The sequence below is a fragment of the Entelurus aequoreus genome, linkage group LG14 (assembly GCF_033978785.1).
Source record: "Entelurus aequoreus isolate RoL-2023_Sb linkage group LG14, RoL_Eaeq_v1.1, whole genome shotgun sequence".
Lineage (NCBI taxonomy): Eukaryota > Metazoa > Chordata > Actinopteri > Syngnathiformes > Syngnathidae > Entelurus > Entelurus aequoreus.
The window spans coordinates 61,486,276-61,507,566 of NC_084744.1; the positions used below are offsets into that span (position 1 = coordinate 61,486,276).

General features: G+C 38.9%; 1 protein-coding gene across 1 annotated transcript; it reads right to left on the reverse strand.

Annotated features, from left to right (window-relative positions):
- Positions 1-364: 364 nt before the first annotated feature.
- On the reverse strand, positions 365-20,064 carry LOC133665173 (tyrosine-protein kinase Lyn-like). Its single transcript, XM_062070405.1, has 13 exons — positions 19,804-20,064; positions 16,805-16,860; positions 16,678-16,717; positions 14,276-14,381; positions 14,106-14,204; positions 10,616-10,719; positions 10,357-10,506; positions 7,799-7,951; positions 2,731-2,913; positions 2,580-2,656; positions 2,366-2,519; positions 1,811-1,942; positions 365-1,410 (listed from the first exon to the last, which is right to left on the reverse strand). The coding sequence occupies exons 2-13, from the start codon at positions 16,853-16,855 to the stop codon at positions 1,202-1,204; spliced, it is 1,458 nt and encodes a 485-aa protein (XP_061926389.1). The 5' UTR covers positions 16,856-16,860; positions 19,804-20,064; the 3' UTR covers positions 365-1,201.
- Positions 20,065-21,291: the final 1,227 nt, after the last annotated feature.

Sequence of the window (21,291 nt, forward strand, 5' to 3'; positions counted from 1 at the left end):
ATCATTTGTCATTGAAGAAAATAGTATTTACATTTGCGAATCGCTTTATTTATTAGCAAAAAATTGTTTTTATACTCGCAAATATTTTTTTAGTTGTTATACCTGCAAATTGCTTTTTTACTGAAGAAAATAGTTTTTATATTTGCGAATCGTTTTATTTATTTGGAAACAATTGTTTTTATACTCGCAAATAGTTTTTCTTTAAATGAAAAAACATTTTTTATACTTATACTTAATTATATTAGCAAAAAATATTTTTTATACTTGCAAATCGTTTTCACAATAGAAAAACAATAGTTTTTATACCTGCGAAATGCTTTTTTATTTGCAAAAAAAATAGTTTTTATACTCGCGAATAGATTTTGTAAATAAAAAAAAAAGTTTTTATACTTGCGAAAACAAAATTTTATTTGCAAAAAATAGTTTTTATACTTGCAAATTGATTTTTTACTTGCGGAAAATGGTTTTTAACACTTGCAAATCGTTTTTTTATTTGCAAAAAACAGTTTTTATAGTCGCAGTTTGATTTTCTACTTGCAGAAACTTGTTTATAGACTTGAGAATCGTTTGTCATTGAAGAAAATAGTTTTTATATTTGCGAATCGTTTTATTTATTTGCAAAAAAATAGTTTTTATACTCGCAAATAGTTTTTTTAAATGAAAAAAAAAATTTTTTTTTAAATGAAAAAACATTTTTATTTGCAGAAAAATAGTTTTTATACTTACGAATTGCTCTTTTAAGTCAAATAAAATCAGTTTTATACATGCAAATCGTTTTTTTAATGAAATAAAATGTTTTACTTGGTAATCAAGTCTTTACTGGCAGAATGTTGTATTTATATTTGCTGATTTAATTTGTTCTACTTGAAGAAAACAGTTATTTTTGGCACTAATTCCACTCCACACATGACAAACGTAAACAAACATCTTCATGCTTGTCACTTTTTGTTTGCTAGTGACGGATCGCCGTGACCTCTACACAGAGGTCATTACATGGTGGATATAAATACTTCAATATGAAGTAAAGTAGTACTTCTAACCAGTCAAATATTAGTAACATATATTACCCATATTCATAATGTTTGAGGATATTTTCTCCAAAACGTAACGCTTTTGGATCATTGATCCAATCCGTCACGTGTCGTGTGTCAGGTAAACCGCCGCATGTGGTGTGTCAGCGGGCGTACGTGGTGGCGCGTCCTCAGCCGCGCGGTTGCTGCTGGTACTGTCCCTCGGTGGACATGTAGAAGTCATCCAGCACGCTCTGCATGTAGTCGAAGGTGGGCCTAGTCTCCGGCTCGCTCCTCCAGCAGGACTCCATGATGGCGTAGAGTTCGGGCGGACATTCGCCGGGGCGGGGCATCCTGTAGCCGCGCTGCAGCGAGGACATCACCTCCGCCTTGGTCATGCCTGGAGAAAACGCACGAAAAGTGTTAGCATGCTAACAGTTAGCATACCAGTTAGCATGGGTGTGGCTTCAGATTTGGCGATGTCGTTGTGGTTTGGGAGGCACTTGTGATCAAACTTTGATTGACTGGTTGAAGTACCAAGTTATTTGTACTATGAACGTATGACATGTAATCCAGAATAGAGTTGACCTGGGTATGGCATCTATAGAGTGTGTAAAGTCCAGTCCTATAAACGTATGACATGTATTCCAGAATAAATTGACCCGGGTATGGCATGTACTACAGAATAAATTGACCTGGGTATGACATGTAATCCAGAATAAATTGACCTGGGTATGACATGTAATACATCAGAATAAATTGACCTGGGTATGGCATGTAATACATCAGAATAAATTGACCTGGGTATGGCATTTGACCAAAGGTAATGATCTCGTAGAGCAGAACTCCAAAGGACCACACGTCCGACTTGATGGTGAAGCAGCTGTAGCTGATGGCCTCCGGGGCCGTCCACTTGATGGGGAACTTGGCTCCTGGGGAGGACAGACAGTCAGTGGGATAGGCTCCAGCCTACCTGTGACCCTCATGAGGAGAAGAGCCACGGGAAACAGTTATAAGTTGCGAGCATGCTAACAGTTAGCATGTGTCCAGTACCAAGTTATATGTGTCTGAGGTGTTTGGCTGCAAACTTGCTAAGGTGACTAAAAACAATATTCAGTCTAAGGCTGGACTCAGCAGGGGGTCCAGACTGAGACCAGGAACAAAAAAAACTGGATAGCCATAGCACACACAAGCAAGTTACAAAGAATACACAAGACTTGCAACAGAGTCAATTTGAAAAAAAAACCCCTCCTTTTTGGGACCACACACACACACACTTACACACACACAATTACACACACTTCCACACACACACACACTTCCACACACACACACACACACACTTCCACACCTACCCTCCCTGGCAATGTACTCGTTGTCACTGATGATTCTCGCCAGGCCAAAGTCAGCAACTTTACAGAGCAGGTCCTCAGAGACCAGGACGTTGGCAGCTCTCAGGTCTCTGTGGATGTAGTTCTTCTCCTCCATGTAGGCCATACCCTCCGACACCTGCACCAGGTGTGACACCTAGTTGTCATGGCAACGGGTAAGAACTCCAGTCAGACTCACCTGCGCAGAGAAGTCAATCAGCCTGGGCAGTGTCAGCCTGCAGCCTGCTTCGGTCTTCAGGAAGTCCAGCAGGCTGCCTAAGGTCCAGAGGGAACAGGAGGACTGCTTTGTGATGGAGGCTTTTTGAAAAGTGGTGCTGTGGTTTACCTACCGTTGGCCATGAACTGGGTGATGATGTAGATGGGCTGAGTCCTGGTCACCACGGCGTAGAGACGTACCAGTCGGTGGTGTTGCAGGGTCTTCATCATGTTGGCCTCCGCCAGGAAGGCCTCCCCCGTCATGGTGCCCGGCTTCAGCGTCTTCACCGCCACCTTGGTGGTGTTGTTGTAGTACGCTGAGCAACAAGCAGGTGGTCAGGGAAAAACTGAATACAATAGATCCACAAATAATGGACAAAAATACTTTTGATCATCTATAATGGGGGCCTGGGGGGGTAAAAACAATATTCAGTCTAAGGCTGGACTCCCGGGCAGGGGGTCCAGACTGAAACCAGGAAAAAAAAACTTGATAGCACACACAAGCAAGTTACAAAGAATACACAAGACTTGCAACAGAGTCAATGTGAAAAATCCCTCCTTTTTGGGACCACCCTCATTTGGGCCGAAAATTTGATCAATCTAAGTCTAAGACTGAATTTGACCAATCTAAGTCTAAGACTAGATCTGACCAATCTAAGTCTAAGACTAGATGTGACCAATCTAAGTCTAAGACTAGATGTGACCAATCCAAGTCTAAGACTAGATCTGAGCAATCCAAGCATAACACTGTATCTGACAAATCCAAGCCTAAAACCAGATCTGACCAATCCAAGTTTAAGACTAGATTCGACCAATCCAAGTCTAAGACTAGATCTGACCAATCAAAGTCTTAGACTAGATGTGATCAATCCAAGTCTAAGACTCGATCTGACCAATCCAAGTCTAAGACTAGATCTGACCAATCTAAGTCTAAGACTCGGTCTGACCAATCTAAGTCTAAGACTCGATCTGACCAATCCAAGTCTAAGACTCGATCTGACCAATCTAAGTCTAAGACTAGATCTGACCAATATAAGACTAGATCTGACCAATCCAAGTTTAAGACTAGATCTGACCAATCCAAGTCTTAGACTAGATCTGACCAATCCAAGTCTAAGACTAGATCTGACCAATCCAAGTCTGAGACTAGATCTGACCAATCTAAGTCTAAGACTCGATCTGACCAATCTAAGTCTAAGACTACATCTGACCAATCTAAGTCTAAGACTAGATCTGACCAATATAAGACTAGATCTGACCAATCCAAGTCTAAGACTCGATCTGACCAATCTAAGTCTAAGACTCGATCTGACCAATCTAAGTCTAAGACTAGATCTGACCAATCTAAGTCTAAGACTAGATCTGACCAATATAAGACTAGATCTGACCAATCCAAGTTTAAGACTAGATCTGACCAATCCAAGTTTAAGACTAGATTCGACCAATCCAAGTCTAAGACTAGATCTGACCAATCCAAGTCTTAGACTAGATCTGACCAATCCAAGTCTAAGAATCAATCTGACCAATCTAAGTCTAAGACTCGATCTGACCAATCTAAGTCTAAGACTAGATCTGACCAATCTAAGTCTAAGACTAGATCTGACCGATATAAGACTAGATCTGACCAATCCAAGTCTGAGACTAGATCTGACCAATCTAAGTCTAAGACTCGATCTGACCAATCTAAGTCTAAGACTACATCTGACCAATCTAAGTCTAAGACTAGATCTGACCAATATAAGACTAGATCTGACCAATCCAAGTCTAAGACTCGATCTGACCAATCTAAGTCTAAGACTAGATCCGACCAATTAAAATCTGAGACTTGATCTGAAAAATCTAAGACTAGATGTGACCAATCCAAGTCTTGGACTAGATCTGACCAATCCATGTCTAAGACTCGATCTGACCAATCTAAGTCTAAGACTCGATCTGACCAATCTAAGTCTAAGACTCGATCTGACCAATCTAAGTCTAAGACTACATCTGACCAATCTAAGTCTAAGACTAGAACTGACCAATATAAGACTAGATCTGACCAATCCAAGTCTAAGACTCGATCTGACCAATCTAAGTCTAAGACTAGATCCGACCAATTAAAATCTGAGACTTGATCTGAAAAATCTAAGACTAGATCTGACCAATCTACGTCCAAGACTAGATCTGACCAATCTAAGACTAGACCTGACCAATCTAAGTCTATGAGCATGAACTGATGAAGTCTACTCGGCGTAACATCTTCCACAAACCAAACAGTCCAGTTGTGATCCATGTGGTCCTGAGACTACAATAAGTACCTATGTAAACTTTGGCCCTAAGGAAGGGAGGGGAGGGTAAAAACAATATTCAGTCTAAGGCTGGACTCCCGGGCAGGGGGTCCAGACTGAGACCAGGGGAAAAAAACTCGATAGTCATAGCACACACAAGCAAGTTATAAAGAACACACAAGACTTGCAACAGAGTCAAATGAGACATTCCCTATTCTATATCAGGGGGGTGGAGACCAGACATCACCAGTTTCCGGACTATAGAGCGCACCGGGATATAAGCCACACCCACTAAATTTTAGAATAAATGATATTTTTCATATATAAGTCGCACCCGACTAAAAGTCGCAGATATATACATTGTTAAATGACTTATATACACGGTAATATTTTGTAAATGTTTATTTACATACCTTAATTGTATCTAAACGGTTCACAAGAAAAACGTAGAATTTTGGCAGTATTATAATAAAAGTCATCATTTTACTCAACGCAAGTCAACATTTTATAAGAGAAACCAAACATTTGTGCAATAGTATGATAAAAGTTGGAATTCTACTCAATAACAGTCGCAATTTTTGGCAATTTTATGAAGAGAGTCGTCATTTTACTCGACAAAAGTCACAATTTTATAAGAAAACTTTTAAATGTTTTGCTCAAAAAACAACAAAATAAATTGGCAATATTGTGATAAAAGTCAGAATTTTACGACAACTGTCACCAATTAGCATTAAAAAGTAATAATTTTACATAAAAAAGTAATAATTTTACGAGAAAATATTGCAATATTACAGAAAGAGAAAGAATATGAGAAATTGTTCCCGATTTTATAAGAAAAAAGTCGACACATTGTGAGAAAAAGACTGCTTTTAGTCTATTTATTTATTTTTGTTTGTAATTGTTTACTTTAAGTTATTACAGTATGTCTCTATATACATATTTATTTTATTTTTGTATTAATTGTGGCCAAAGGGGGCGCATTATCAATTTCTTACACACACTTGTTATTTCATATGTTGGCCGCAGTAAAACGGCCGATCAAACAAAACAGAAGTCATGGTCATGGACCCACTAGACCTATCTCTGGTAAATTAAATGAAATGATAAAAATAAATCACCATATTTTCCGTATAATTCTGTAGGGAAATAAGCCGCGCCCACAGAATTTCAAAATAAATATTTTTCCTTATTTTAGCCGCACCAGACTATAAATCGCAGATATGCACGTTATGAAATAAGCTATTTACAGAGAAATATGCCGTAAATTATTAATTACATACCGTAATTGTTTCCAAACAGTGTCTGTAACAAGGCAGTAAAACGGCTGATCAAACAAAACAGAAGCTCTCCAATCAACTAAACAGACTCAATAACTCCACGGTGACGTTTTGGTGAATTTACGGAGGAATTTGTGAAAGTGAAACAATACAAAAAGAATGCCATTGTAAGGTAACAATACTAACAGACGCTCGTAAACGTGTTGGCATGTTAGCTAATGCTAACGACGCTAGCTTCATTACTTTACAATGGCACGTACAAATATGCATGAAAACACTCCTACAGACAATAGTTTTAGTTATATTGTAAAACTTACAAACGTTGCTTGGAGGGGTGAATGAAGAACCAATATGAGTAGTAACGCTATGGACGGCTGGAAGACCAAAACGGCAAAAAAAGCACTGTACCCATAAGATGGCATCATAGCACAATCAATCAAACACTTTTTAGTTGTATTTTCTTGATTTTAGTACGACTGTTATCGGAAAAAACATAAATATGTAAATTAGCCGCACCGTTTTATAAGCCGCAGGGTTCAAAGTGTACGAAAAAAGCAGCGGCCTATGGTCCGGAATTCCCGGTACATACTGTTTTCTGATGAGGTTAGTTTCATTTGCAATGCAGTCGCACTTCCAAGACATTAGATGGCAGTACTGCTGTGTTGTAACGAGGAAGTAGCTTTTTCCAGGAAGATGAATGTGTCGTGTTGCGCCCCACATAGTGTTTATAATGTAAGTATTGTTCTTAGTGCACAACAGCTGTTGAATCGTAACGTCCATCTTGGTTGTAGTTTTCATTACCAAATTTGTTGAAATTGCCCTGTAAAATCTCCAATGCTAATAGTACCCTGTCTATGGCAAATCCAATGTAATTTAGCATCTAGCTAGCGCATTTTTAGAAAAGTGGAGCCCTGCTTTAGGTTGGAGCGTTTTCTACCGACCATACTTGATTTGTTGGTGTTAAAAATGTCAACGTTACTCAGAGGGAGTTTGTCTGAGTCCTCCGGGTGCTGCTGGACTGGTTGTTTACATGCTTAGTCTGCAACCGGACTTGACTTTGCATTGATTTTACATGAACCCGCGCAGAATTCGGTGGGTGCTGTGGAGAATGCATACATGTTTAAGAGTTATTTCTCTATTCATAGCCATGTTTGGAGCAGCTAGTACTTCTCCTTTGTGTATTCTACCAGGTTCTCTTTGTCTTCAGAGGTCTGTTTAGTGTCTTAACCATCGAAATGTGAATACTACCCCCACTTCTTCCTTATCAGTGTTGCGAGAGGGAGAGGTGGGGGCTTTCTTTGTGTGCAAGAAGTTGGCTTTTCCGTTTGAATGTCAGATCAAGTAGAGTAGCCGGTATGAATGTATTGGTTAAGCTGATCTCTTGAAATTTCAGTAAAACTTGATAATATTCCTATTCTGTCTTGATGGTCCTTATTTACTCAGCATATATGTCATCGAAAGAACTTGGGATTGACCAGTAACTTAGATTCCCTGGGAGGAAGAGCTGGTCAGACGCAACAATTCCTATAAAATGACCACATTCAGTACCCGTCCCTACGTACAAGTCATGTTCCAAGGCAGCATTTTGTGGCACGGTACTTATTAAAACCCAGGGATGATTCAGAAGCAGGAGTTGCATGTCCTCGGTCTCTACGCACCCATCCAGACGTCTCCAAACTGCCCGGCTCCCAGCCTCTTCACCATGGTGATGGACTCTTTGGGAATCTCCCAGGCGTCTTTGTCCCACGGCTTCTGGGCTTCAGGCTTGGCACATGGACGCTCCAGTTTCCTGCACAGGCCATCTGCTTTGTCTGGAGAAAGATGTTTCTTTTCAAAGTAAGTCTGACCTCGGGGAACATAACACAGCTCCGACCTTCCATACCCCAAAACAGCAAAATAGACTCTGTTTTAGGCCAGTTGACCTGCCGCTTATCTCTCTTTTTTGCCCCCCCCCCCCCCGATCGCCTGCAAGGAGAGGTTACCAGATGACTACGGATAATCCCTGGAGAGATACCAGTCTGGAGGAGATGCTAGCTCGGACCTTCGATACCGCAAAACAGTTTTTATGGTGCATTTCTTTCTGGAATTTTCTGCTGACACCGTAAGGACGTTCTGATGGAAACATTTAAGTCGCACCTTAAAACTCATCTATATGCTCTAGCTTTTAAACAGACTCTGTTTTAGGCCAGTTGACATGCCGCTTCTCTCTCTTTTTGATCTGATCAATCCAGGCCTAAGACTAGATGTGACCAATCTAAGTCTAAGACTAGATGTGACCAATCTAAGTCTAAGACTAGATGTGACCAATCCAAGTCTAAGACTAAATGTGACCAATCTAAGTCCAAGACTAAATATGACCAATCTAAGTTTAAGACTAGATGTGACCAATCTAAGTCTAAGACTGGATGTGACCAATCCAAGTCTAAGACTAGATGTGACCAATCTAAGTCTAAGACTAGATGTGACCAATCCAAGTCTAAGACTAAATGTGACCAATCTAAGTGTAAGACTAAATGAGACCAATCTAAGTCTAAGACTAGATGTGACCAATCTAAGTCTAAGACTAGATGTGACCAATCCAAGTATAAGACTAGATGTGACCAATCTAAGTCTAAGACTAGATGTGACCAATCTAAGTGTAAGGCTAAATGTGACCAATCTAAGTCTAAGACTAGATGTGACCAATCTAAGTGTAAGACTAAATGTGACCAATCTAAGTCTAAGACTAGATCTGACCAATCCAAGTCTAAGACTAGATGTGACCAATCTAAGTGTAAGACTAGATGTGACCAATCTAAGTCTAAGACTAGATGTGACCAATCTAAGTCTAAGACTAGATGTGACCAATCTAAGTCTAAGACTAGATCTGACCAATCCAAGCACAACACTATATCTGACAAATGCAAGCCTAAAACCAGATTTGACCAATCCAAGTTTAAGACTAGATTCGACCAATCCAAGCCTAAGACTAGATCTGACCAATCCAAGTCTTAGACTAGATCTGACCAATCCAAGTCTAAGACTCGATCTGACCAATCTAAGTCTAAGACTCGATCTGACCAATCTAAGTCTAAGAATAGATCTGACCAATCTAAGACTAAATCTGACCAATCCAAGTCTAAGACTAGATCTGACCAATCTAAGTCTAAGACTAGATCTGACCAATCTAAGACTAGATTCAACCAATCCAAGTCTAAGACTAGATCTGACCAATCTAAGACTAGATCCGACCAATCCAAGTCTAAAACTAGATCCAACCAATCCAAGTCTAAGACTCGATCCGACCAATCTAAGTCTAAGACTAGATCCAACCAATTCAAATCTGAGACTTGATCTGAAAAATCTAAGACTAGATGTGACCAATCCAAGTCTAAGACTAGATCCAACCAATCCAAGTCCAAGACTAGATCTGACCAATCTAAGTCCAAGACTAGATCTGACCAATGTAAGACTAGATCTGACCAATCTAAGACTAGACCTGACCAATCTAAGTCTATGAGCATGAACTGATGAAGTCTACTCGGCGTAACAGCTTCCACAAACCAAACAGTCCAGTTGTGATCCATGTGGTCCTGAGACTACAATAAGTACCTATGTAAACTTTGGCCCTAAGGACCTGGATCTTTCTAGCTCGCTAACTAAAACAATTCCCAGTATTTGATTTTGTGCAAAGGTGGTCATTGTTTACAAGACATTAGCACTACATCATGTCTGCTCAGGGACAGAATAGCAAACCCGTAGTTGCTTATTAAGTTGCTTGCTAAGGTTTTACTACGTACGTACAAATGATTCAAGGATTTAACACCAACTACACTACGTTCTGTCCGGAAACCAACTACGTTCTAAGTGATCCCCAGAGCCCAAAACAAGTCTGCAGGCTCTAGAGTCTATTCAGGCTCCAGTAGTCTGGAATGTTCTACCAGTTAGAGATGTCGCATCCATAGAAGCATTTAAGTTGCACTTTAAAACTTATCTATATACTCTAGCTTTTCAATAGGCTCTGTTTTAAACCAGTTGACCTGCCGCTTCTCTCTCACATCATCATGAACGATGTCCTTGTTGTGATTAAGGGCTGCACACGTGAACTTGTTTTCTTTGAGGTTTATTCCTATGACATTACCCCATTTGAGTTGACAAGCCTTCAGGTGTAGACCAAGACCTTGGACACCTCAGCTCTACGGAGTGAATCCGGCCCTATGGTCCGAGTTCTACTCACGCTGGTGGTGTTTGATCAAGCTGTTGATGTCGGGGAAGGAGAGCTTGGGAGCGATGTAGAAGCCGCCGTGGTCCAACACCTGGATCCTGTAGTGTTTGACCGACTCGGTCCCGTCCACATCCAAGTCCCGGATGGACAAGGCGTAGTTCCCTTGGGTGGAAAACAACATCCCAAGGCTGAACTCGGAAGAGAACTGGTTGTTGAGCCACGGAGCAAGGAGAGTTTCCGTCTGTCAGAAGGACATTTTTTATCTACGTACCTTTGGAAGTTTCACTGTCCCTGATGATGAAGTCTCCAGCTTTGCTTGCAGATGTCTGCAGCTGCCTTTCTGCATCCTTTCCTGTCATGCCCTTAAAGAACCACCTGCGTGGGAGGTGACGGGAGTGGATAATTACATATATCCATATTTAATAGTTACTGCTTTTGTATCTCCTACAGTCATATTTTAATCAGCTAATGTTTCGTCTGGTACAAAGTGCTTGCATTACGAGTCAGAGCGTTGAATATTCTCTCTGTTGAGACTCCCATAACATTCTCGAGATAAGGGGACAAAGCGGTGCTGGGCTAGGAGACAACAGGTGGGGAGGAGGGAGGGGAAGAGGGGGGTAGAACAGAACGTCTCTGGGGGGCGGGAGCGAGGGACGGATTGAAGAACACAGCACTTCCGTGGGTTTTGGAGGGAGCTCGATCTTAGCTGCGCGAGGGAACGCTTCTGTACTGGATTGGTCTCACGTTTGTTTTCAAAGCTTTGAGAATAAACCACAAAATACCAACTACTGCCTGGTGATCAATTTAAACTTCAGCTTATGTGCCATAAAAAGAACTTGGGAGTGACCAGCAACTTAAAATCCCTGGGAGGAAGAGCTGGTCAACGCAACAGAGGGAAAGTGTAAAAATAAGAATTAGCATGTCACTAAACATGAAGTACACGTTTGTGTACTTATGGACTAAGTACATCATATCAAAAGATGATTCTTAGTTTTTATTCTAATTAGGGTCCAATAAGCCCAAATAGCAAAGACAAATACAAATTAAAGCTGCAAGCAGCGTTGGTCGGGTCCGCATTTTGGCTGGTGCTAGTCCTAATTAAATCGCAATTTCCGCCAGTCCTGATGTGTGTAAAAAGTTTGGTGAGTTTTGAAGCATTTTAAGGCGGTCAAATTACAGCTCAAAGAGGCAAAAATGAGTGTTTTTATGAAACTTTTGTTTTGAAGTGGTGATTGCCAACTTCCTGTTGATTTTTGCTGAAGGATGTCAGTGTATGAAATCTAGCTCTAAGTCAGACCTACATAGAAGGTTTTTGTTTCATGTCTCTACGCTATTCGTACTGGGAGTTAGAGGAAGTGTTGTCTGTGGTTTTTTACCTAGGTGCCGCTGCACAGTGGTTGTTTTCTTTGAAGGCTCGTAAAAGCACAGCAGCAGAGCAGCAGCTTTAGCGCAGCCGGTTTTTGAAAGCTCGTAAAATCAAAACGGTAGCACGTATCAAAACGCTGTCGTCAACGTTTAATCAGAACGGTTCAATCGCTCTCCTGTAGTAGTTTGAAGCCGAAACGACAAACGCGCTCAGAGGAGATCATGTTTGATGTTTGGTGACCGGTTTTAACAAAAATGTTGTTTTGAAGGAGGGATTGCAAACTTCCTGTTCATTTTTGCTGAAGGATGTCAATGTCTGGGTGAGACCTACATAGAGGTATTTGTTTCATGTCTCTAAGACGTTCCTACCGGAAGTTACAAGCAGTTTTGTCTGAGTTTTCCTCTGAGGAGCAGTTTTGTCTCTGTTTTATTCAAAAATTGCGCTAGAGCGCAATTTTGAGTTTTGGGGTTCGTTTTTTTTTAGATCGCAATTTCTACCAGTCCCGATGTGTGTGAAAAGTTTGGTGAGTTTTGAAGTATTTTAAGGGGGTCAAATTACAGCTCAAAGAGGCAAAAATTTGTGTTTTTAGTCATTTTTTGTCTTGAAGGGGAAATTGCCAACGTTTTTGCCCGAGGATGTGAAATTATGAATTGTAGGTCAAAGTGAGACCTACATACAGGTTTTTGTTTCATGTCTCTACGACCTTCCTAGTGGGAGTTGCAGGCAGTTTGTTTTTGTTTTTTTCCTAGGGGGCGCTAGAGCGCAATTTTCATTTTTGGGGTTTGGTTTTTTTACTAAAGTGTGCTGTCCCAGTTTTTCTATGTGTGTATAAAATTTGGTGAGTTTTGAAGCATGTTAAGGGGGGCAAAGTAGTGCGCAAAGCTGCGGAATAATAATAAACCTTACAATTTCAATAGGTTTCTTTGTACAGGGTACATGCGAACCCTAATAAAACTTTACAATAACAATAGGTTCCTTTCGTCCCATTGCAAAAGGAACTCCCTTTGGGATTCCTTTGACAATGGTTCTGTGCGGACCCTAAAAAGTGTTAGAATAATTGTTTCTAAATGATCACAAAAACTTTGTGTTACATTTAAGGGCCCGGTGAGAAGACAAAAGCTGTCTTTGAAATCTACCAAGAAGAAGGCTCGTAAAACTCCACTGTGTAAGGGAGAACGCCACATGAAGGGTTTTCTCTTTTCTCTCATGTATGGTAATCAACAGAAAGATATTGTTCTAACCCTAGGACTTCAAAGCGGAGAGATGGCAGGATCTGCCCAATTTCCAGACGACCTCTTTCTGAAGTATTTTACGAAATCTTTTTGAACTATTTTATGGATCTCTTTTTGAAGTATTTTACAAACTCTTTTTGAACTATTTTATGGACCTCTTTTTGAACTATTTTACGACCTCTTCTTTTGAACTATTCTGAAACCAAAGGCAACGCTGTTTACGACCCACTTCCCTCTGGAAGTGGAAGCGGTGGTCAGGTGGTCGGAGAAAGTCAAAGTCAGCTCGTAGTGCCCAAGACCAGACTTAAAACCAGGGGAGAAGGGGCCTTCTCTGTGGTCGGCCCTAAGCTCTGGAACACTCTTCCCCTCCATGTTGGAACTGCTCCCACAGTGGAGTGTTTTAAGCCTCGTCTTAAGACCCACTTTTATTCTCTGGCTTTTAACACTATGTGAGTTGTGTGGTCCTCTGTGTTTTTAAAATGTTGATTTCTATTTACTGTTTTAATTGGTTTTACCCTTTAAAATCGTTTTTAATCATATTTATTTTATATTGTTTTTTTATATATACATTGGTTTTATATGTATTTATTTTTTGTTTTTATTCAGTCATTGGTGGAGCTAAGGATAATATTTGAATATTGTTTTTAATATTGTTGTGCAGCACTTTGGAAACATTGTGTTGTTTAAATGTGCTATATAAATCAAGTGGATTGGATTGAAATAAAAAAGGAGGAGTTCAATCTTTTGCCAGAGCGTGCTGAGATACTGTGCAAGGGTACGGCGTACGCACGACTCTCCTCAATATTGAGTCCAAATTGAATTCTGTCTCTGTTCAATTCTTTGCCTCTTGTCCTGTTTAATAGATGTCATCAGTGTTTGAACCTGACAACAAGCATGTAAACAAACAGCTTGGGCCTTAAGAGGTTAAATATTAGAATTGTTTAATTGGATTATTTGTGAAGTATTTTTAGTATTGAAGCTAAAACCTTTGTACTTCCTGTTACTTCACCAAAAGGACATTTATTTTTATTTATTTATTAATTCCACTTCCTTTAATTCCAATTCAGCGTCCTTTGGCTTGTTGAAATGAATGTAATTGAACTTCCAAATTCATCTTTTTGCACAATGATAATAATGTTAATAATAAATAAATAAATACTCACGGCTCAGTTTCCACGGTGTCAACCTGGGCGACATAATTGGACGGGATGAAGCCCTCCTTGTCCGAGGTCAGCAGTTTTGCCTTCCACCACTCGCCGTTCCTGTGACGGGCGGGTCAAACGTCAACCAGTCCTCGCATTCAGTCGCCCGCATTCCACCTTCACACACTCACTCCTCCAGGACCGCCATCTTCTCTCCCTTCTGGAAGGTGAGGTCGTCGGGGTGCACCCCCTGGTACGGGTAGATGCCCACCACCACTTTCACCCTCTCGCTTTGCTCTAATGAAGGACAGACAATGTCGGTCAAATCCTACATTTTGGCATAATTTAGCCCGTTTAATTTGACATTTTATTTTGCTCCGGCCCGGCTGCACCAAATGATAATATAAATACATTTAATAAAGTCAAAATACAAGTAAGGCAACAAGAGAAGTATCCTACACTTCTCTTTTGTAAAGTAAATCTGAACAGCCGATATGGGCATCTACATCTGCTATATGATTTGCCCGAGAAGCTGGGCAGGACATTATAAAAAAAAAAAAGAAAAAAAAGAAAAAAAAAAAAAAAAAGAAAAAAAATAAATAAATAATAATAATAATAATTTGACATTTTATGCAAGATCAGCAACTACTTGACTCTGGTCACTTTATAAAGTACCGATACAACCTATTTAAGATATTTCTATTACAAACCCCCAAAACAGTGAAGTTGTGTAAATGGTAAATAAAAAGAGAATACAACAAATCCTTTTCAACTTATATTCAATTGAATAGACTGCAAAGACAAGATATTTCATCTTCCAACTGGAAAACGTTGTTATTTTTTTGCAAATATTAGCTCATTTTGGAATTGGATGCCTGCAACATGTTGCCAAAGAAGCTGGCACAAGTGGCAAAAAAGAGTGAGAAAGTTGAGGAATGCTCATGAAACACTTATTGGGAACATCCCACGGGTGAACGGGCTAATTGGGAACAGGTGGGTGCCATGATTGGGTATGAAAGCAGTTCACAAACAAGGACGGGGCGAGGGTCGCCACTTTGTCAACAAATGCCTGAGCAAATTGTTAAAGGACAACATTTCTCAAGCAGCTTATTGCAAGGAATTTAGGGATTTCACCATCTCCGCTCTGTAATATCTTTAAAAGGTTCAGAGAATCTGGAGAAATAACCGCACGTAAGCACCTTGGATCCCTGCATCAAAAACCGACATCAGTGTGTAAAGGATATCACCACATGGAACACTTCAGAAAAACCACTGTCAGTAACTACAGTTGGTCGCTACATATGTACGTGCAAGTTAAAACTCTACTACGCAAAGCCACAGCCATTTATCAACAACACCCAGAAACTACTCTAGAAGTGCCCTCCCCCACCCCCCAAATCCTCCACACGACACCTCCGCTCCGGACAGGCTAACCTTCTCCAACCTCCGAGGACAAAGCTACGAACTATGGGAGACCGGGCTTTCGGCTCCGCCGCTCCCAGTCTGTGGAATGCTCTCCCTGACCACCTGAGGGCACCACAGACTGTGGATGCTTTTAAAAAAAACCTTATTTTAAAAAAAGCCTTTTTATAAAAATAAATAAATGCATACTAGTTCTAGCTATTAGGCTGTTCTAGTTTTTATTTTATTTTTTTATTATCTTTTTATTATTATAATTGTTTTTCAGTACACTGTAGCACTTTGAGGTTGTTTGATCAATGTTAAAGTGCTTTTTACAAATAAAATATATTATTATTATTATAAATTAACCTATTTTCCTATTAACCTGACCCATCATGCATTTAAGAATGCAAAGTTTTAAAACTAACGGCAAAAAAAGTTAATAGTTTGATACTAAAATGTCATATATTATAATGTTACATTTAAGAATGAGCTGATTATGTCCAGTTGTTACATCTTATTTTAATATCTCCAGTTGACATTACATGGCAGTACTGTATAGGCCACCTGTGGCATCTTTTCCCAGGAAGCTGGATGTGTTATGTGGCGCCCTACAAAGTGTTTGCACTGTAAGTATTGGGCACCAGCGGTTTTGACTGCAACACTCATCTCAGTTGTGGGTTCCGTTCACAAGTTTGGAGGTGTGGAAATCGCCATGTAAAATCGCTAATGCTAATAGTAGCCTGTCTATGGCACGTTCAATAGGATAGCACTTTATCGTCATTGCACTTAAAGAGTAAAAGGCTCAGTCTGGGGCCAGGAAAAACAAACAAGCTAACTCCATAGCTTGATGTTGGGGACCAACTCTGAAACTCAGTTGTCCACACTAGACCCTGCTCCCATTTCCCCGCCTTTCTTGGTGAGTAATCAATCCCAGACTAAGCTCCTATGGGCTGGGGGACTCAGTTTGGGGCCAGGAAAAACAAACAAGCTAACTCCATAGCCACAATAATGGCCGCCTTTCATGTTGGGGACCAACTCTGAAACCCAGTTTGTCCACACTAGACCCTCCTCCCATTTACCCGCCTTCCTTGCGCTCATCCAATCACCAGTCGGGATACGTTCGGGGCCTCGACAGAAAGTCGGAAATCCCCGAACTCCTAAAAAAGTTGACAAAGAAATGAGAACTTACCATCCTCCTGGACCACCTGGCCAGGCACCTGGGCGGCGTCCTGCAGACACATACTGTATGTGAACACCTGTTTTAGTCTTGTCGTACTGGTTGTATGATATCGGCCATCGCTACATGTATCGCTTACCGTCTTCTCCTCCACGGTCTTTCTGCTCAATCTGGACTTGATGGAGCCCATGACGTCTGCAGGAGGACACCACACAACATGTCATTGCTGGTTTTACGAGCAGAGGAGCATGTTCGGCAGCGCACACACACAGAGTACTTACAAGCAGACAGAAAAGGGAGAACGGGCTCATTTTGGTGTAAAAAGTAAAGATAAAGGTGAAGTTATAACACTGAAACACCCTCAGGAAGAGGTGCTTTAAGACATGGCTAACATCCATCCGCAGTGTTTTAGCTACTTCGAAATCACTAATCCTGGCCTCCATGGCGACAAACAAGGTAAGTTTCTTACAAGTAGCATCATCACTGGAGGACGAGGAATAGCTAAACATGCTTCACTACACACCGTAGGAGGATACAATAGCTCACCGGCGTCACAATGTAAACAAACGCCATGGGTGGATCTACACCTGACATCCACTGTGATGATACCAAGTACAAGAGCGTATCTAGTCGATGCTACTATCGATATTTTTTATCGTCACCAAATCTTTTTTCAAAATGTATATGATGTTTATAAAGTCAGTAAATACGTCCCTGGACACATGAAGACTTTGAATATGACCAATGTATGATCCTGTAACTACTTGGTATCGACATGATCCATACCTAAATTTGTGGTATCATCCAAAACTAATGTCAAGTATCAAAGAAGAGAAGAATAAGGGATTATTACATTTGAACAGAAGTGTAGATAGAACATGTTCAAACAGAAAATAAGCAGATATGAACAGTAAATGAACAAGTGGATTAATAATCAATTTTTTACAGTTTGTCCCTCATAATGTGTACAAAATAATAGGTGTATAAATGACACAATATGTTACTGCAGACTAATTAGGAGTCTTTGTTTGTTTACTTACTACTAAAAGACAAGTTCACTATTTTATTGAAGGACTAAATGACAATAATAAACATATGTTTCATGTACACTAACATTTTTGTGTTACAATAAAGACAATAATGACATTTTTTGTGGTCCCCTTTATTCATAAAAAAGTATCGAAAATACCGAAAAGTATCGAAATACATTTTGGTACCGGTACCTAAATATTTGTATCGGGACAACACTAGTTCATAGTGTTATTTTGACATTTTTGTTTGACTACTTTATTAGAAAATTTCAAATACAGTAATGTTTTTAAAAAAAAATTCCGTTCATAGTGTTATTTTGCACAAAAACATTGTTTACTTACTACTAAAAGACAAGTTCACTATTTTATTTAAGGACTAAATGACAATAATAAACATATGTTTCATGTACACTAACATTTTTGTGTTACAATAAAGACAATAATGACATTTTTTGTGGTCCCCTTTATTCATAAAAAAGTATCGAAAATACCGAAAAGTATCGAAATACATTTTGGCACCGGTACCTAAATATTTGTATCGGGACAACACTAGTTCATAGTGTTATTTTGACATTTTTGTTTGACTACTTTATTAGAAAATTTCAAATACAGTAATGTTTTTTAAAAAAAAATTCCGTTCAAAGTGTTATTTTTGCAGAAAAACATTGTTTACTTACCACTAAAAGACAAGTTCACTATTTTATTGAAGGACTAAATGACAATAATAAACATATGTTTCATGTACACTAACATTTTTGTGTTACAATAAAGACAATAATGACATTTTTTGTGGTCCCCTTTATTCATAAAAAAGTATCGAAAATACCGAAAAGTATCGAAATACATTTTGGTACCGGTACCTAAATATTTGTATCGGGACAACACTAGTTCATAGTGTTATTTTGACATTTTTGTTTGACTACTTTATTAGAAAATTTCAAATACAGTAATGTTTTTAATTTTCTTTTTCAGTTCAAAGTGTTATTTTGCACAAAAACATTGTTTACTTACTACTAAAAGACAAGTTCACTATGTTATTGAAGGACTAAATGACAATAATAAACATATGTTTCATGTACACTAACATTTTTGTGTTCCAATAAAGACAATAATGACATTTTTTTGTGGTCCCCTTTATTCATAAAAAAGTATCGAAAATACCGAAAAGTATCGAAATACATTTTGGTACCGGTACCTAAATATTTGTATGAGGACAACACTAGTTCATAGTGTTATTTTGACATTTTTGTTTGACTACTTTATTAGAAAATTTCAAATATAGTAATGTTTTTAATTTTTTTTTTCCGTTCAAAGTGTTATTTTGCACAAAAACATTGTTTACTTACTACTAAAAGACAAGTTCACTATTTTATTGAAGGACTAAATGACAATAATAAACATATGTTTCATGTACACTAACATTTTTGTGTTACAATAAAGACAATAATGACATTTTTTGTGGTCCCATTTATTCATAAAAAAGTATCGAAAATACCGAAAAGTATTGAAATACATTTTGGTACCGGTACCTAAATATTTGTATCGGGACAACACTAGTTCATAGTGTTATTTTGACATTTTTGTTTGACTACTTTATTAGAAAATTTCAAATACAGTAATGTTTTTAATTTTTTTTTCCGTTCATAGTGTTATTTTTGCACAAAAACATTGTTTACTTACTACTAAAAGACAAGTTCACTATTTTATTGAAGGACTAAATGACAATAATAAACATATGTTTCATGTACACTAACATTTTTGTGTTCCAATAAAGACAATAATGACATTTTTTTGTGGTCCCCTTTATTTAGAAAAGTGTCGAAATACATTTTGGTACCGGTACCAAAATATTGGTAGGGTGCACAACCAAGTCAAGTATGTATTGCACTTTATGAGTGAAGGTAAATATGTTTTGGACCAGAAAGAACAGGTGTTTGTGAGTTAATGTGTAGAAAGAAGTAGAACAAAGGACATGAAACCTGCACACCAACTCTTCAGCGGTGGACTAAGTCCAAGTCCATGAACCCCAAGCCCTTTCACTCCGTCACTGCTTGAACACAAGTCCACAAAGAGAGAAGAGTGCAAACATCAAGTCATGCTTACTTACCTCTCCAGGTGTCTGTGTGAGGGTTTCACACTTGACGGCTGGCCGGGAATGAGGAACTCGCCAAACACTGGTCGGGTATTTTTCTTCCTGATGGAAACTTCCTGGTCCAACTGTGCTCCACATTTGCATAACAAGGTCTTAGAGGGTTTACACACCTATTTTAATGTGGTGGACTCTGGAAAACCCTGCGTTTGGGTTTAGAACTGCACTGTTTGTTGAAGGGACTCAGTGGTTACACATTACCAGGGGGGTTAGGTCATGGTCTGTGACTGCAGTGTGTAAATACCATTAGCACCACTAATCTACTGTCAGGTCATGTATGGTCCAGAAGCATACATTTATTATTATTATTATTATGACTCTTTATGTTTGTTAGGGTCATTTTGTCTGCTAAATGTTGTCTCATGCGTGCCAGCTTTACTTGGTGTTGTCGACACCATTAAAGTCCAGGGGATCTGGAAGAGAATGACCAGCAGGTACAAGACATTGAAACAACGTTGACAACTTGTTGAACTTTGGGCAACACAAATACAACATTGAAACAACATGCGTTTTGACGACGTTGAATCAATGTTGGGTTCTGACGTTGATTTGACCGTTGAATTTTGGTCATTTTTCCAACCAATATTTTACAACACAAATACAACGTTGAAACAACATGCGTTTTGACGACGTTGAATCAATGTTGGGTTCTGACGTTGATTTGACCGTTGAATTTTGGTCATTTTTCCAACCAATATTCTACAACACAAATACAACGTTGAAACAACATGCGTTTTAACGTTGATTTGACATTGAAATTTGGTCATTTTTTCAACCAATATTCTACAACACAAATACAAGGTTGAAACAACATGCGTTTTAACGTTGATTTGACATTGAAATTTGGTCATTTTTCCAACCAATATTCTACAACTCAAACCTAACGTTAAAACAACATGCGTTTTGACAACGTTTAATCAATGTTGGGTTCTGACGTTGATTTGACCATTGAAATTTGGTCATTTTTCCAACCAATATTTGACAACACAAATACAACGTTGAAAAACATGCTTTTTAACGTTGATTTGACATTGAAATTTGGTAATTTTTCCAACCAATATTCTAAAACACAAATACAACGTTGAAACAACATGCTTTTTAACGTTGATTTGACATTGAAATTTGGTAATTTTTCCAACCAATATTCTACAACACAACATGCTTTTTGACATTGATTTGACCATTAACTTTTGGTCATTTTCCCAACCATTTGTGTTGTATTCTACAACACAATATTCTACAACACAAATACAACATTAAAACAACATTCTTTTTGTTGACGTTTAATCAATGTTGTATTTTGACGTTGATTTGACCATTGAATTTTGGTCATTTTTCCAACCAATATTCTACAACACAAATACAACGTTGAAACAACATGCTTTTTAACGTTGATTTGACATTGAAATTTGGTAATTTTTCCAACCAATATTCTACAACACAAAT

What these genes read in the sequence shown, in the direction of transcription:
- LOC133665173 (XM_062070405.1), bottom strand. Translation starts at nt 16,855, where the DNA reads ATGGGCTCCATCAAGTCCAGATTGAGCAGAAAGACCGTGGAGGAGAAG. An exon ending in CGAGTACATTGCCAGGGAGG is followed by an intron (nt 1,943 to 2,365) that starts GTAGGTGTGGAA and finishes TGTCCTCCCCAG; the next exon opens with GAGCCAAGTTCCCCATCAAG. An exon ending in TGGTCAAATGCCATACCCAG is followed by an intron (nt 1,411 to 1,810) that starts GTCAATTTATTC and finishes CGTTTTCTCCAG; the next exon opens with GCATGACCAAGGCGGAGGTG.